Raw genomic sequence first — 19,176 nt, 5'->3', positions numbered from 1 at the left:
TGGTATCGATGCTTTTCGGGGTCAGAATTTTTGGGCAATTTTGGCCGAAACGGGATACAAATGAGCAGTTCCGGGGAGTGAGGAATTTGCCAGTGGCGTGGAGTTGGCACATTTTATAAATGAAAACATATTTTTGAAAAAATGTGGCCAACAACGTCCGTTACAGCTGTACTTGTACATATATTATACTAAATATTGGAGCCTATATTTTATTGTACTGTTAAGAACGACAAACATTATAGTTATTTATAGTTTTCTTGGCGTAGGAGAGGTGATAAAACGGAGTTACAAATGGCTCTTTAATTTGGCTTTTCATAGAAGATGTAAAGTTCCGGAGGATGAAATCTAGGAATAGAATATAAACTGACAAAGTATAATTTTGAATAAATGATTAATAATCATCATCTCAGGGCCGGCCCTAAGCCAAACGGCGCCTGGAGCGAGTAAAATTTAAGCGCCCCTTCTCAAAGCTAGTAGACACCTAGGTAGGTAGGTAAGTAGGTGATCAATGTAATCAATAATATTTGGATGTTTTTATGTTTGTGTAGGGCCGTTTTATGAATAATAATCTCAAGGATAATGTGTTCGGTGTTAGGTATTATGTATCAGCGCCTTGGCAATTCGAGACCCAGAGCTGACTGCTCCAATTGCGCCCTCATCGGGCCAGCCCTGCATCATCATAAGAAGGTTCAGTTCAGAAGTATTTTAACTTAAGTCCTTTGAAAATTTTTAATTTTTTTAATGGTCAAATATTACAAATATTAAATAGTACAAATAATGTCTGTGGCTCACTTCTAAAAGGGCCAATGTCGGGTTTTTTTTGCGATTTTCTCAAAATTGGATTATCTTCCGAATTCTAAAAGAACCCTTCAATTTCGAGTAAGGATTTTTCGATTTTCAGAGGCCAATGTTACACTAGAACATCGTTTCTCAACCTTTTTAGTGTCGCAGCCCCCTCAAAATCCAAAAAAAAAATAAACACTTACCAACCACTCATTACATTTAACGTTTATAAAATTTTTACATTACTGATATGAAAGACTCACAACCAACTAATTGAAATATTGGCTGACAAAACACTACCACCAGATTTTTTGTCTCGGGATTTAGATAAGTTTTGGCTCGCACAACGATGTGAATACCGAAGCTTAGTATCACTTTAAAACAGAGGTTCCCAAAGTGTATGGATATAATATGGATCCCTAGGGGTCGATATCGGCTTGCTGGGGGTCCATGTCAGCGAGAAAAAAATATAGGGTCCACAAGATTCAAATGGGGGTACATACGAGCTGACCCCCATTTACCTCAAGTCAACATTTAGGAGTTCCGTAAATGACTCAATACACCTAACACAAATAACACAGTTTACGTAATACTAATATTGGACTGAGAAAATACTTTTTTGATATTTGTATTTTTATATTTCGTAAAGTTGTTTATTGAGGTATATAAACACAGTTATACGTTCCTTTTCTCGTCAGAATTAATATATTGAAACAAAACATTGCACATTGGAAGCTGCGAATTTTCCTAGATCCCCAACTTGTTTTTGAAAAACGTCCAAGGTAATACTGGCGTTCAACATTTAAATGTACTTCACACAGACTTCAAAACTAAGTTTGAGGACATTTTGACTATGGAAATGGAACGTCGAAGAATCGGAAATCATGTGACAAGAATAAATGACCAGAATAAGCACTGACAAAGAACTTAAGGGACAGTTCTGTAGGGCTAGCTACAGAAAGAAATTCCCGTTGCTTATCCTGCTTCATTTTCATTTGGTGTAATACTTCACAAGGGCGCCACTGTCTGCACAATGCAAAGACAGAGGAACTATACCGCCACCCGGTTGTTGGCCAGGCAAGGGAAGGAATCTTTTTACGAAAAAATAAACGATTATCAATAGTTTTAGGAAAATTCAATATTCGGCAGGCAGGGGGTCTACGGAAAAAAAAAAAATTGGCAAGTGGTCTACGGGGCAACAACGTTTGGGAACCTCTGCTTTAAACATTGATCCCATTTACCATATCTTACTTGTGCGAAAAAGGTTTGTCATCTATGGTAACTTTAAAAACTAAATTCAGAATCGTCTATCATCATTTGAAAACAATTTAATCATGTGTGTTTCAAATGTCGATCCATGTATATAAAATCGTGAAAACAAACTCAACTGTCACTTTAAGGCGAAATAGGTAGACTCGACCTGGAATTTGTCATTTTTTAGGCCAATTTTAGACGTATGGACACTTTTCTACAAAAAAACACAAATTGATTTCGAAAGATCGTTATTTTATCAACTAAAGCAAGACGTTAAATTTTTAATTTTTTTAATAGTAATTAATTTCGATTCACGTTTGTGCATTTGTATTAACTCGGCGCAAGCCGAAATTTTGTCAGTCTCTGCCATGACAAGGCGGCGAACGGACGTTTGGTCCACGCCAGTCTAATAAATATGTAAAACGAGAGATTTTTACTCACTTTTGTAAAACCTATGTAAAATAAATAATAAAAAAAAACATATTAATACATCATTATTTTTTTAGTTTCTTAGGAACTAGATACAGTAACACATGATTATGTGATTTCCACCATGCTTGATTATAACTTGAAATTCATTATTTGGTAAAATAATTTTTTATATATGTGATTTATTTTTTTGACAGATTGCGGCCACGCCCATACCTGATCTCGACCCCCCAGGAGGGCGACCTCCATTTTTTAGTGCATTGTTTCTTAACCTGGGGGTCTCGCTTTCTTAAAATAAATTAAAACTTGCTAAAAATAGCAAATTTTTCATACTACTCGTAAATTTAAATAAACCGACATTGGCCCTTTTAGAAGCAAGCCACAGATAATTATTATGTATTAAAATGTTTTTCCACACTCGGTTCCTTTTTGTTCATTTAAAAAATACATATTACAGGAATAAAGGAATTTGAGGATAGATTGATGGGATAGTAATTAAAACAAATGATAACAAAAATAAGTCAAATTTAATTGCCCAAATAAAATGTCCGAATTGGAAAATCTCAATGTATTAGCAACAAATAAAAACACCAATGGAAATAATTAGACAAGTAATCATTTCAAGCTGTCACTAAGATCATGTGTTGTTCAAAACCACCAGAAAAACCCTACTACATTTGTTCTTCTCTAGATTATAACTGGGTTCCCAGATGTCAAGTCACATGAGAAACCACACAATAGCAGAGTGTGTATTTTTCTAGTTTAACTGGGTTCCCAGGCATTAAGTCACTCGAGACAACATACTCCATACATACTATATAGCGTGTATTTCTCTAGTTTAAGTGGCTTCCCAGCCATTATATAACTTTAGAACATACATAAGACAGCATATGTACTATGTATTTCTCTGATTTATAACTGGATTCCCAGTAGTTAAGTCACTTTGAGAAACCATATTACATAGTATGTATTTCTCTAGTTACACACCGGGTTCCCAGTAGTTAAGTCGCTTGAGAAACCATATTACATAGTGTGTATTTCTGTAGTTAAGAAAAGGGTTCCCAGTTGTTAAGTCACTTGAGAAACCTTATTACATAGTGTGTATTTCTCTAGTTAAGAACTGGGTTCCCAGTTGCTAAGTCACTTGAGAAACTGATTCACCAGGTTTCTCGCAAATCAGGTAATTTTTTTTAATATAAAAAACATTCACTGTAACCTCTGTTGTTCACAATATCAAACAGTGCATGTACGGAAATTGATTACTTGCAATAGTTTCTTAAACTCTAAAACAAATGCCATCATTGTTCACTTTGCTTTAATAAATATTATTAGTTTTTGCCATTATGTACAGTTTATTTATTGCTTTGTGAGAACTAACAATTTCGTATGTACCACAATCTCGTGTTATTTTTATGACAAAAAATAGAAATTAATTACAGCACAACCTGTTTGTATCCAATAGTTTAATTGGTTTATGCATTTATTAAACCAAACATTTATTAAATCACATAAACTTTTATAACCTACTCGGTACGTATTACAATTCATTCCAGCTTCTGAAGTACTTATTTATTTGGATATCGAAGATTGCACTGTACATGTTGAAATCTAAAATTTTCATTCAATTAATCATAATTACACATGAATTTAAGATCATTTAATAAATTGAAAACCTAAATCCCATTCAAATCTGGGTTCAAGAACAACCCAATGCCGCCACTAAAAAGATCACAATGTTGCTACAAAGAGCTTCCATTGGTCCCCAACAAAATACAAAGTATGAATAATACATGTAGTGTTTAAACATGTCAATTTTCTGTTAGGTGGTTTGTTTATTATAATAGTTTCTCCATTAGACATTCATTTTCTATGACAACTGTTTTTTTTTTAATAGCAAAATTTTAAAATTAGAATTATTCACAGTGAAAAAAGTGCAATGAATAACAAAGAGGAATAATGTAAATAATTTGAAATGCTGCACTGGCTGTATCACTAGCTATCTGCAGGAGAATATAGCTAAAGATTACTGTTTCATTAGAGCTTTCAATGTCTTGACAAATGCACAAACCACAAATGATCAAACTTTAAAAGTTATCCTTCATACCCTATCATTTGCAGAATGGTAAATTTTCTTTGTAAAAGTCAATTTCAGAGAGTGAAACAGTACCTACTTTAGGTGTAATATTATTTGTTCCTACGTATGCAAAACTATATAAGATTATTACTTTGATATATTTAAAGATTATGTTATATAACTATTGGAATCACTATTTATATTGTATTGTTACGGGGAGGAAAAGTGACAGAACTTTCTATTTAACTTTAAAACTTATTGCGTGAGAACTTTTTACAAGTTTCTTAGTAGTGTTTTGCACTTATTGATCGATAATTTAACATATAATATTTAATTGTGACTGTAAGCAGTGCACCAATATTAACATATTAGTATTTAATTGCAACGTCAAAAATCTCGTTGCAACGTATTGCGAGAATTCTTTACACACAAATACGTACTCACATTTAGTCAAAAAACACGCACGCATGTAAACGCATGAGTTCTAGTACCAAGTATAAACTCATTAATTCCTTTGGTTCGCCAATTTTTCTCTAAAATTATAGCTAACATAATATCTACAGGGGTTAAAAATTTACTAACAATTCTCTAATTGGATCGACAGCCAAAGATGTACAGATATAGATGTATCCCCAGACACATCTTTTCCGGCTCAGATTCTATCTGTCAAACTTGCTCCACCTATCAGATCTAATCGCACAGAGCTTCTACTCGCCTTCCTACCAAATACTGCACCTAACCAGTAACCAGTCGCCCACCAAGATGACCAACCAAACTGAGTAGTCGAAAGGGATGCACTATGTAATGTTATATGGGAGAAGAAGAACTACAGACAAGAGATAAGTAAGTAACGAAGAGAGAAGCGTGGAGCTTGATGTAAGCGGCCCGGTAAGGCCTACAGCTTGATGCGGCCGTGGCAGATGTCGGAGTGTATGGCGGTGGTCATACGCTCCCACGGTTTGGAGCCATTACGGAAGTAGATGGCGTCCTTGGTGAGGTCGGGGTCGAAACCGTCCTTCTGGTAGCTCAGCTTCTTCAGTTTGAAAGTTCCTGAGGAGGCAGAGATAAGATTCAAATCTATTCATGGACAAGCTGTAAACAAGTTGCCACCTCTCTCACGTGTACTTATAATGAGATATTACCTGTGATCTCGATGTTCTCCATGATGCGCAGGAAGAGGGGGCGCGCATAGGAGGGCAGGCAGCGGTCCAGACCGGCGGCCAGGCGCGCAAGGTCCAGCGAGCCGCCATCGCCCTCTCCTACTGCCACCACCGCCATGCCGGCTCGCCCCTCCACCATGGGGATCTGCACAATCAATATACATTATTGCTAGGTTACACGCAGACGCATGTCTATTGCCATGCGCAGAAAGGGCTTTAATATTAGCGCTCGTTGGTTGCTTGCCATACCAAACTCACTCCGTACCTCCCTTCATTCATGAAAATTAAACTCAATTTGACTTAAATAGGATGTATTCATGGGCAAACCGATAAATTTCAACACTTTGGTACAGTGCAAAAACAATAATAATGAACGAATTTGGCTTACAAAATCCAGTACTATACGTTTTTTTATTACATTAACCCCACACAGGAGGCCCCGAGAAAAATAATTTCCCTTAGAGCCTACGTCATCTTTGGGGATGCTGTGTGGAGGGTGTTTTTAAGGAGAGGAAGTAGTTTCGCGGCCGACCCTTTAAATCCAGATATTTATTGTAAACTCGTAAAACTACGACATATATCCGCGTAAAACGTATTTTCTCGGCCCTTCAAACTCGGATATTTGAAATAAATTTGAAAAAGTAAGACATTCCAGTGTAAATTGATTCAGATTTACAAAATAATAATACCAATTAGGACAATGTATAACCACGTAAAAATACATTTTTCGGCGTTTTACCGCCACGGATGACTTTTAGATTCAGATTTACGAAATATTATGATTTATTTTCGCAAAAATCAAATTTTTTCGAATTACACGAACAAATTTTCGTGCGCGGACAAAAATAAATTTCGAATTACGAATTAACGAATTTCGAATTAAAAAAATTTTGTATGAAAAAATTTTTCTGCGGAAATTTTTTTGGCGAAAATTTTGAATTACGTGTTTTTTCGAATTAACGGGGTTCTACTGTAGAATAATTATTCTTCAAACACACTGTATGCTAAATAAGTAACTACTTACGGATACTCCATACACGACGCAAGCTCGCTGTCCGCAGATGGTGGAGATAATGCCTTCTACTTCCGTGGCCGAAACATTCTCTCCCTTCCACTTAAAGGTGTCTCCAGTGCGGTCCTGCAAAATAAATAAATTCACACTGTTATTTTTAATGTACCTAAAAAGTAGGTAAAAATTAATACAATCTGACTTCTCCCTCCATTTCCTCATGTACCCAGTCATCTCATTTATGTCTCCTAACACTCCTTCCACTTTTAGACTTATAAATTTCTAATGAATGTTTAATGGAAAATAGAACACAAGATCCCAAAACAACACTAAGGACTGAAATAAATGGAATAAGCTTGGGATGACCATCATCACCAATTATTACAATACCTTGAAGAACAAGTATCCCATGGAGTCCATAACTAGTATATCTCCCGACAGGAAAGCCTTGTCCCCCTTCCGGAACACGTCTGTGATCAGCTTCTTGTTGCTGTCCTCCTTGTCAATGTAGCCGTGGTACTCCCGACTGGCATTTCCTTTCTGGACAATGCCGATGAACATTCCTGGCTCGTCTGTAACAAACAAACAAAACGCAATTATGTATTTTTTATGTAATTTTGAAAATGTGCGTGTACAAATTGGTACCAATGAATGTGTTGAGAATGCTAAGGATACAATAAAGAATTCCATTCTATTTTAAAATAATTAAATATTATAATTGACCTTCTAACATAAATAAAAGTATGTCAGCATTAGTAAAAAATGTAGATGTTTTTGTTGTCTGATCAAAATTAAAATTCTCTTTCAATTAAATTTTTTTTTTACCATCGGTCCTTTCTGCAGCTGAAATAACTTTTCATCTTCGATCTCCTTTTCTGATGGTATTTAACAACAACAAAAAAGACAATTTATGCAGTCAAGTCAAGTTAACGAAAAGCAATAAAGAATGTGAAATTAGTTGCACAACGATCATTTACCATAAAGTCATCTCTTTTGTGTGACTTTGAAAGGTTACCTACAATTTCCAATCCCAAGCCAGCAACAAATTGTACCCTCACTTCATTGTATTGTAGTAGATAGGTCCAACTTACTGGCAGCACAACGGATGCAGAATCCATCAGCTCCTCGTACGGGCGTTCCAAGAGGGTCCACACGAATCACAGCCATTGGGTGAAGGCTCACTGGTAGGATGGAGGGCACAAAGCCAACAGCGCCCACCGTGTTGTCCACGTTAACTGAAACACGGGAGTAATTAAATTACTTTCCCAATACACTCAACAACAACACAACACTAAATTAACATAGACTAGTATTTGGGAGGCGGGTTTGGGTATCGCCGCCCCGGAAATCATCTATTGGATAACCATCACCTCTGCCATAGGTCATCCCAAGTGTTTCGCTACGTTTGATGACTTTGCAGGCGTGCCCGGGTTCATCTGGTGAGGTGTGTTCAGGATGTGCCTGTCTACCAGCTGCGTGGTGTGCCAGATCGGGAGAGGCTGGTTTGGGGAGACCCTTTGACCTCTCCACCTGGTCTCTAGACCCATTTCCTTGTACCGCAGTGGGAGGGATATATTCACATATTCGTCACTCCTGGACATACTGACCCCTAGATTCCTAACCAACCATCATAACTTTTACCTTCCCAGAACATCCTCTCCTTCCTTTCCTTAAAAAAGACCCTCCACACACCATCCCCAAACATGACATTGGCCCTGAGGGAAATCCTTGGCCCGGAGGGAAATAATTTCCCTCAGGGCCACTTGTGTGGAGTTGATAATATATGTATCTAAAAATATATACATACATAATAAAAATATATATTACGAACATAAAACATATTTCTACATGCTTAGAGAATGTCATCATTCCCGCTAAAAACAACAGATTTTTTCCCAGAATTAGTTTAATGTATATGAATTACAAAGGTGGGTTATATTATATATTCTAGAAAGCTTATTTGAGGTTATACATTTTTAACTACATGTTTATTTTGGTTCCATGATATTTCATCAAAATTAAAATTCAACACACCTTTAAAAAGTGATATAGAGTCATTAAAAGTGATGAAACAAAATAGGTTTAATAGTTACCTATGTAAGCTAGTTTTTGTTTCATCACTTTTCATGACTTTATATCACTTTATGTAGGTGTGTTGAATTGTCATTTTGATGACATACCCGGTCACCGTTTATTTTACTCATAACACAACTAAGATGAAAGTATTGCTAAAAATATACATATTTATATATAGTTTGTAAACAATCTTGAAACACTGTAAGTATAAATAAAACACTAAAATACTCACTAATATTCGCATTTCCTTCGGTAGCACCGTACACTTCATTGACTTGTGCAATTTGATACCTAAAAACAATGTAAGTTAAGAATGTATTAGAAAAGAGATTGTAATTATAATTAACCCTATTAAGCGCACATTGGCCCCAGAAGAGAAATTCATCCATGAAAGTGTTGTCATTTTAAAACGCTGGAGAGGATCAAATGAAACTGCCCAATAAAAATGAAAATCTTACAAGTAATATGTAATGCTAAAATGGTCAACATTGTTTAAGCATAGAATAAAGAAGAAAACTAGAAGTGCCTTCTGTATAAATTAGATTTTTTTATAGTTTATGATACTAGAAATATATAAATATTTCGCTTTCTAACTAACTCCATAATTCAAAGCTAAATAATAAATTAATATAAAAATAATAATTTTATACAATAATTCATATGTTATATCTTATCTTACAATTATTCCATATTAAAGTACATTAACATTTTGTACATTAACATTTTGTTCATTTACGAGGATAGTCCCAGAAGTACCCAACCTGACTTATAGATGGCGGTCGTTGTTCAAAAAATTCCTGTGGTCGAAAGTACTAACATTATACACGATGTCCGGAAACTCGTAGTACAAGCGGGAAACTGGTGAATCACATTTGGAGTCGATTTTGTAGTATAATTTTTTTTTGATTTGAGCTTTCGTTTTCGAGTAAATCGAGCCAGAAGTTGATTTTTTTTTTGATCAATTTCTTATAAATTATTACTGAAGATCAAAGTACCCAACTAATTAAAACTATTTAAAAGTAAAACAAATAAAGAAATCCGGATTTAAAGCATTACATATTTTGAAATCACCCTTCATTTAATCCGGTGTAATCATAAAATATTTCTGCTCTGCAGGGTTAAAACATCTATTGTTCTAAAATTCATACCTATCTCTGACATATTCGCAAAATATAGCTTTCTCTAGTATGCTGGGTTAAAATAACATATGAAGGAAAGAGACGCACGATAAGCAGATGTCCCATTTCTGTTAAATCGTAAGTAGGTCAGTTTTGGTTTATGGGTTGCCGCAGGTGGCCGTATTTATGTGATTGTTTATACATTGTTTACATTGCATTTTGCTTTAAGAAGTTTTCTCGTTAATTTAAACATAAAAGCGAATTGTGGTCGAAATTTGTGTGTTTTAATACGCGTTATTATTGTCTTGATAGTGATACTTCAAGATTTATCATCGATGCGTTCGACGTGTTTGAAAACAGTTATACGTTTTTAATGTTTTGATTTTGAGACTTATCATCGATGCCTTCGACGAGGTAAAAATTAACTCCGACATGATTCAAATAGTGCAATAATCAATCATCAGACGGACCCAACTGTGCTTGGAAGTTAACGGTGAACATTTAAAATAATTTGACGTGTTTGTGTTTTGAATTGGAGATCGGAACATCGCTACAAATTTTGAGTACCTACCTATGCTAATAATAATTCCTATCCATTGCGTCGGCGTCTCGGATCGAATGACGAAAATATTTTAACCCTGAAATAGCCGAAAAATATATATTTTTTATTTTTTTTTGGTGAAAATGCTCAAATCAAAAAACTTTATGTTTATTTGGGTTCCCCATGTGGTGTAGATTCTCCAGTTTCCCTACTACGAGTTTCCGGACACCGTGTATAGCGTAAGTTCGAAGTTTGAAGAAATTGTTTTTTTTGTTTTTGTTTGACTGCCATCAATAGTGAAGGCTCTCAGCGAATTTAAACGTGGAAAAAATTGGTCATCATTATGTGGTACAATACTTTCATTTGAAAGTGTCAGTCCAACCAATATCAAAGCCGAGCTAGATTATACTGTAGGGGAGTCTGATTCTTCATTTACAATAATAAAATATTGGGTGGCAGAGTTTAAACGAGGCCAGACGAGTTTGACGATGCAATAAAGCCGAGTTTGTGCATCAGTCCATGGATGAAACATGGGTCCATCACTTCACACCTGAGACGAAAGAAAAGTCCAAATCAGCTCCAAATAAGGCGAAAACAGTTACATCTGTTAGAAAGGTCTTGGTGTCAGATTTTAGGGAGGCACGTAGGATAATTTTCATGGATTCTTCAAAAAAACAGTTAACAGCATATATTATGCAAACTTATTACTTACTTATTGCAGCATTTAAGTGATGAAATCAAGAAAAAACGGCCGCATTTGGCCAAAAAGAAAGTGTTGTTTCATCAAGACATTGCACCAGTTCACACATCCGTTATTGCGATGACCAATATCAATAAGTTAAAGTTCTAATTGCTTCCTCGCGCACCCTATTTGCCAGATTAAGCACCCTTGGATTATTTTCTCTTTCCGAACTTGAAATATGGCTCGGTTATAAAAGATTTGCCAACTGTGAAGAGGTGGAGTCTGCGGTTAATGGCTATTTTAAGGAACTCAACGGTTCTCACTATAAACAGATTTTTTTTCGCATTTTCTTTGTTAGGTCAGGTACTTCTGGGACAATTCTCGTATCTTAAGATTGACGGGGATTTTTTTTTTAATGTATTCATTTGATTCTCTGTTTTGAGGCAAAACAGAAAATCAGTTTTTTTCTCAGGAAAGAGATTTTAAATGTGTATACACTACCCCATGGTCTATGCTTCTTTTAATACCTTCAGTCTTTACTGTATTAGTGTACAATTTATTGTGTTGTCCTGTATAGTATTCATGTAGGTACTTGTGACGTTTTATAAATGTTGTGTTCGTGAATAAGTCCATTTTGAATTTTGGAGATTAAAAGCCATGTGTTTTATTCACATAATTTTCAATTTGTTCATTTCTTGGTAGTTTTTTCGTGGGGGTATCTGGGTTATAGTTAAAGACTTTTTAATAACATTATTTTGTATTACATATTTGTAAATCGTTTAAGTATGTAATGTGTGTGTTTCCCCATATTTCTATTAGATAATATAGGTGGGACTGGATTAAGCTAAAGTATAGCCCCTCTTTACTTTTGTTGGTAAAAGATGAGTTATTCTACCAAATAGAAATAAATGTGCCACTGACTTGAGTACATTTTGGTTCTAGACCATTTAGCACATATTCTGCCTCTCTTACACTTGCCTGAAATTATATATTGCCATCCCACTTGAATTTCGTAATCGTGGTGAAACACAGTTTTGTATGAAAATAATTTAAAAAGTCATAAAACACGCCTGTTTAGTTTTGAAATTGAGAAAATGCTTAGTTCCTACCGGGATGTCATTTATCCTGATCCTACCTATCCCCAACCATCACCTTGCTGGAAAAGTAACCCCGTTAATTCGAACCCCGATAATTAAAAAAAACACGTAAATCGAAATTTTCGCCAAAAAAATTTCTTCATACAAAATGGTTTTTAATTCGAAATTCGTTAATTCGTAATTCGAAATTTATTTTTGTCCGCGCACGAAAATTTGTTTGTGTAATTCGAAATAATTTAATTTTTACGAAAATAAATCATAATATTTCGTAAATTTGAATCTAAAAGTCAGCCATGGCGGTAAAACGCCGAAAAATGTATTTTTTACGTGGTTATACATCGTCCTAATTAGTATTATTATTTTGTAAATCTGAATCGATTTACACTGGAATGTCGTATTTTTTCAAAATTTATTTCGAATATCCAAGTTAGAAGAGCCGAGAAAATACGTTTTACGCGGATATATGTCGTAGTTTTAAGAGTTTACACCAAATATCTGAATTTAAAGGGTCGGCCGCGACGAAACTCAGCCTGAAATTTCGATTTACGCGTAAATGTATCGTATTTTTGCGAATTTATTTCGAATATCTGAATTTAAAGAGCCGGCCGCGACGGAATACGACCGAGAATTCTCGATTTACGCGGAAATTTATCGTATTTTTACGAATTTAAATTCAGATGTTCGAAATAAAGGGCCAGCTGCGACGGAAATCTACCGTGAAATCTCGATTTACGCGGAAATATATCGTATTTTTGCGAATATCTCAATTTAAAGGGTAGGCCGCGACCGAAATCGGCCCCGAAATCTCGATTTACGGGTAAATATATAGCATTTATTGCGAAAATCTAAATTTAAAGTGCCGGCTGCTACGGTAATCGGCCGCGAAAATAAAGAAATAATTGGTATTAATACGAATTTACTCCTAAAATACCACCCGGATTTGAAGAGGCGGCCGAGAAAATCGATTTTCGGCGTATTTTTTTTATCATAAAATTTCGAATTACGTGGGAATTCGTTAATTCGAAAATTGATTTTTGATATCCCGTGGATTTCGAATTAACGAGGTTCTACTGTATTTGAAATTTTGAACAATGGCAAGAACATTGTGCAAATTCGAGTGCATTTGTTTTGAAAACAAAATAAGGATTGGACAAGGGGGTACACCGTACGAAAATTGAAACTGAAAAAAGACAAGGTAATCTCCGTGGCTTGTGATGTCACACAATTGAATAACCACATCCACCAATGAAAAACTCTATGGAAAAACTGTTCAGTGCAGGCGGAGCGGGATATCTATGACTGTTTTATATCTTGAACTCAAACTTCGCCTTCAGTTTGTTGCTCTCATTTCTCAATCGGAAGCAAAAGGCTGAGTGGTTCGTTAAGAAATAACGCGTTGCCAACGCTTAATCTTGACATCCCGAACACTAGTTTGCAACAAAAAAACAGGTAAGAATCTCTCTTTGTGCGTTCCTAATTTGTAATAGCCGTAACTAAACTTCACCCCAGAAATTAATCTATATTCTTTTTCAGACAGTATCCGTGTTCCTGCCAGGATTGTGCGTATTGTGAGGCCTACTGGATGCAAGATATAATTCTATCTTATTCATTCATAATTTAACCTGTTATCTATAATTTATTGTCTTGCTGAAATATGTAAAAATACTTGAAACTAGTTTTTAATTTTTCTGTTACCTGCAGATAGATGTCAAAAGTCAATATTGTCTTAGGACCGGTTGTTTCGGAGAATTTGAACAATTCATCAAATTTCAACGTTAATTTGCGAGTTCTGTGAAAGTCCTATTCAAGTTCTGATATTATATCATTATAGGCTAGTTGCTTGACAGAACTGAAATAATAACAGAACTAGAAAATATCTTTCACAGAACTCGCAAATTAACGTTGAAATTTGAAGAATTGTTCAAATTTTCCGAAACAACCCGTCCTTAGTAAAGAGCAATCATATTTGAAAATTTTCATTCAAATTTTAAGCAATTTTCATGACAGCTCAATTGTTTTTCAAACTACATGAGTAGTTTAGCAGGTTTAAATGTTAATAAATAAATAAAAATAAAAAAAAGATTAAAAAAAAAAAAAAAAAAAAAACAGGACATGTTTCCATCTTATAAAACGCTGTCCTAGTAAATGAGCTGTAAAGAAAGATAAAGCTCATTTTCTCAGTACTGTAATTTGTCAGATAGAACCTTGTTGTTGTGAGGGAATATTTTGAAATTTAACAATTTTTATTTTTTAAATAATATTTTAGGCTAATGAGAATTATATTGTCTATGGTCGCGCTTTTTTTTGAGATTCCTCTATCCTCATCAATGGTGTGATGTAGAAGAATTGCACGCATAAAATATGTCTAAATATTGGCACATCTAGTGAGTGGTTTATTTATGGGATTACGACTACCTTGGAAGCAAGCTGTTGGTGTTTTTTCATGTACATAATCTTTGAAAAGAAGGAAGTTGACTATTTTGAAAGTGCATAATGTTGTTTAAATGTTCATCTGTTTTGTTGTGGTGATAATTACCTCGAGGTATTGCGGTGGAACTCACTATATTGTGATTGTGTTGTGTGCTACTTCACAGAGATACAGTTGTAGGTGATTGGTCTTCCTGTTTTCCTTCTTTCCATACCATGTTCAATCCTACATATACTATCACCCAACTCCAGCAAACAACATTTCATTTCGTCTCATTTAAATTATTTACAGTCCACTTTCATGTTCATCTGAAGTTGTGATTCGTAAGCAGTTTCGGATGCAACAACGCCCACAAGGCACTTCTTGTGTTATTCTTTATTCTATGGATGTTATGCTACGTATACAGCCGCGAGCCGAAATGCCGAACTGAACTGAAATGCCTCAACTTATGGGAAAGAAACGAAGCAACCGCAAATGGTGCGAAACGCCGTTCGCAGTTGATTCATTCCTTTCCCGTAATTCGTGGTACGGTTCGCAAATGTATACGTACCCAAAGATACACCTTAAATGAAAGCTACATAAGTAGTAATTCTTTAAAAGATCTATTTATTACCTATGCAGACTTTAATATAGATTTGTTCAATACAGCTGATAGCTGTTGTAACATCTCCATCTTTCTCATAAATGATCCACATTTTAGAAAGAGAAGCAATGGAGCTCTCAGTAGTATGACCATAATATTAGGTAAGATGAATGTGTGTGTGTGTGTGTTACCTGTCAACCATTTCTTGCCATATGGCATGCCTCATGCCGTTGCCGACCATGATGCGTACGGAGTGTAGGCGATCCTCAGGGCGCGAGGGTTGGGCCAGCAGGTAGCGGCACATCTCCCCGATGTATTGAGCAACCTACAATTCAAAAACAATATTATAATAATAATATATGGGGGATTTGTACAGCATCATTTTTGTTAAAAATAAAGTATATCGATGTTTAGAACACATATTCTCTAGTTATTACAGTGATATTATACATTTTATTCTATTTCTGTTCTTGTACGAGGGTGGTCTGAAAAGTTTCCGACCTCAACGCAAAGATGGTGGTACTCGTCAATAAAACTGTGAATGTAGCTGTGCATCTTTTGACAGTTACTCACCAAAGTTTCGGCCATTTTGGACGCGCAGTTTTTAGTTGACAGTCGTTTGAGTGAGTCGATGTGTGTGTTTTTGTGAAAATGGAAAAAATTGAGTATCAAGCTGTTATTAAATTTTTGTTTTTGAAAGGCAATACGCCTACGCAAATCAAAGATGAGTTGGACTCTGTGTATAGGGAGATGAATTTAAACATGGCCGTAAGAGCTTGGGAGACGATGAACGTTCGGGACGTCAAAAAACTGCAACTACTGACGATAACATTGCTAAACTTCACCAAATAGTGTGAGACGACCGCAGAATTAAAGTGAGAGATAGCAGAGGTTATGAAAATGTCCAAAGAACGTGTCTGTCACATATTAAATCAAGATTTAGACATGAGAAAACTGTCCACGCGTTGGGTGCAGCGTTTACTCACGTTAGACCAAAAACGTGTTCGAATGAACATTTCCAGCGCTCTGTTGGCACAGTTTAGGTGCAATAAATCCGATTTTTAGCGCCAATTAATTACTGTAGATGAAACTTGGATACACCATTATACGCCCGAAACAAAAATACAGTCGAAACAGTGGACTGCAAAGGGGGAACCGGATCCAAAAAAAGCAAAACTGTTTTCTCGGCTGTGAAAGTGATGGTGATTGTTTTTTGGGATAGTCATGGAGTTATCTTAATTGATTATCTTCAAAAAGGAAAAACTATTACAGGAGCATACTACGCATCATTTCTTGACAAGCTGAAGGCAGAAATTGAAAAAAAAAGAAAATCCTGTTTCACCAAGACAACGCGCCGTCTCACACCTGCGGTTGCCATGGCAAAAATCTACGAATTACGGTTTGAACTGCTTGACCATCCGCCTTACTCACTAGATCTATCCCCAAGCGACTTCTTTTTGTAGGGTACATTAGGGTAATCTAAAAACTGCGCTCGGAGGACAGAGATTTTCGTCAAATGAGGAGGCAATCACCTTTGTGAAGAATTATTTTTCAGAGAAAAACGTCGAGTACTATTTGGACGGGTTAGAGAGATGGGAGCATCGCTGGGAGAAGTGTGTAGAGTTACAAGGATACTATGTAGAAAAATAAATAAAAAACTTAAGAAAAAAAAAATTGTTTCATTGTTAGGTCGGAAACTTTTCAGACCACCCTCGTATATCTAATGTTACCATGAATGTGCGGCAGTGCATTGCACAAATGCACTAAGGCAGAGACTGTCTCTGGTACAAACATACATACATTTAGTCTTCGAAAATAAAATCTGCTTATGACCAAGGTGTCCTTTTTATAATGGGGTGCAAATTCCTCGCTTTATTTATCCGTCCCTAGCCAAAACTAAAAATCCCAGATCAGATGAAAATGGTTCAGCTTGTTTAGAAAAACTGAATATTTAGTTTTAGACTTTTATAATTTATTAACTAAGTAAACGATCACGTGAACGCCTTTGCATCGCAATACATTCCGAGTAGTAGTGTAACTAAAACTGTTCTTAAGCTCAAAATGAAAATTAACGCTAACTTGTGAAAAGCAATGTGAAATGTATTAAGATGAGGAAACCATAATTGCTGCGTTATTCCATAAAATATTTCGATGAGCGCTAGACAAGATTCAACGTAGGGATGATGACGTGGTTCATTGAAGAAATGTACAAACTACGCTAGTGTCAGATAGGTTGTCTCCTCCTTGTTGCCCCCCCCCCCCAGCCGTCGAAATGGTATGCAGATTTTTGCTTTAGGGCAGGTCTATTTATTCTAAAGTCTGTGGTTCATACCATCACTATTTTTGTTCTCTTCCACAGTCACAGCAGTTTCTAAGGTCACTTAAGAACATATTCAATTTATAACTCTTCACAATTGAGCCCTTATGCGGAAAAATGCTGTTTTTGTGCAGATCCATTCTAATTACGCGCCATACATCCAACTACGTTCACAGCAAAAATCATTTTAAATCCTCGACCACGGGTCAAAGGTACAAGGCCTATGGTGACAGCTGGCAGCGCGCTCTCAAAACAAGTTGGTCATTACTTAATTGAAACTGAGGGCATATTTGTCATTATTATGGTGATAAAGTTTTATTTCAACATCGTGTTATTTGTTGACACACTTCAAGCGGTCGACAATAGGGTCCCGTTCGAGAAAATGGATTTTGCTTTAAAATGCTATATCTTTGAATGAACCCCAACTATTAAAGTAATGTCTGAAATTAAAGCCTACTTTGTAATACAACTCCATAAACTGAAGTTAAATTAAGTTTTGGGCCATTTAGTGATGTTTTATGTGTAAATGTATTTTATTGCATTAAAAAAATCTGGTTTTCACTTTCGCACAAATTGTTACAAAAAAAACGATTTCCGCATCTCCAGTGGCATAAGTGCAAGGATTTACTATATACATACATATTTATAGATAGGACCCTTAAAAAAAGATTGGTATACAATATTCAGATACAATTATCGGACAACAGTGCTTTTGCAGCCATTCAAGTAGGACCGCGTAAAAGGTAGAACTACCCCTCCCATGGGAAGTGTGTTAATATGTGTGTTGTAACGTGTATGGAATTTTTAATTTCTAAATTTCATGGAAATTTAAAAAATATTGATTTATATAAAAATTACGCTTTTTTATTCTTTTACGTGTATTGTACTCAAAATTTATGAATGAATTGATTCAAATACATAAAACGTGTTAACGTATATTAATCAAAATACTTTTTTACACATAAATTTATTTGATTTTCAATGTGTATATTATGCTCACTATAGTCAAATGAAATGTTTACCAGCCAACATCTCAGAAATCACTTTTTCACATAATGATGTTTTTGACTCAATTTTGTTAAGGGGGTATTTGCAAAAACCGAAATAATATTTCGGGGCGGAGAGGAATGAAGTATGTTGGAACGGGGAACACGCGGCGACGTGCTGTGGTCAACTCAGTTCGAACAGAGCAGCGATGAAATCCACTAGATGGTACCCATGAGTAAGGTTTGAACATGAAACGCTTAATAATGAGCGTCTTTCAAATAAAGTTTATTAAGTTGAGTATGCATTTTTTAGGTAAATTTCGATAGAAGAATTGCAGAAGGAGCTCATGATTTTATGAGATTTAGATGAGATTATCAGATTTCTATCAAACTTGTTTGATAAATTATCGATACTATCAACTACACTGCTAGACGGTAAGCAGTACCTTATGACTCGTAACCGACGTGTTCTTCATTGACAGATGTCAAAACAATACGGTATTTATTTTCATAATATCTGATCATAATTATATCTTTATATTGGCAAAATAAATAAAATATCGGTCATTTTCAATATTTATTATTATTTTTTGCAAAAAAGTTACATAAAACAAATAATTATGTAATGTAAAAAGCATA

The 19,176-nt window shown here is 35.4% G+C and overlaps 1 protein-coding gene across 1 annotated transcript in view; it reads right to left on the bottom strand.

Moving 5' to 3' along the window:
• Positions 1 to 2,992: 2,992 nt before the first annotated feature.
• The window catches only part of LOC149424353 (long-chain fatty acid transport protein 1-like), a 73,885-nt gene continuing 57,701 nt past the window's right edge, over positions 2,993 to 19,176 (bottom strand). The window contains exons 6-12 of the mRNA XM_089651487.1: positions 15,426 to 15,559; positions 9,018 to 9,076; positions 7,801 to 7,944; positions 7,100 to 7,281; positions 6,725 to 6,838; positions 5,683 to 5,845; positions 2,993 to 5,590 (exon numbers count right to left, since the gene is read on the bottom strand). Of these exons, the coding sequence (XP_089507613.1) occupies positions 5,436 to 5,590; positions 5,683 to 5,845; positions 6,725 to 6,838; positions 7,100 to 7,281; positions 7,801 to 7,944; positions 9,018 to 9,076; positions 15,426 to 15,559 (951 nt within the window). The 3' untranslated portion in view covers positions 2,993 to 5,435. The remainder of the gene's footprint in view (positions 5,591 to 5,682; positions 5,846 to 6,724; positions 6,839 to 7,099; positions 7,282 to 7,800; positions 7,945 to 9,017; positions 9,077 to 15,425; positions 15,560 to 19,176) is intronic.

Source organism: Hesperophylax consimilis, chromosome 4, assembly GCF_061612785.1.
Source record: "Hesperophylax consimilis isolate HC1 chromosome 4, BYU_Hcon_1.0, whole genome shotgun sequence".
NCBI classification, from domain to species: domain Eukaryota; kingdom Metazoa; phylum Arthropoda; class Insecta; order Trichoptera; family Limnephilidae; genus Hesperophylax; species Hesperophylax consimilis.
This window is presented reverse-complemented; position numbering and strand designations above follow the sequence as displayed.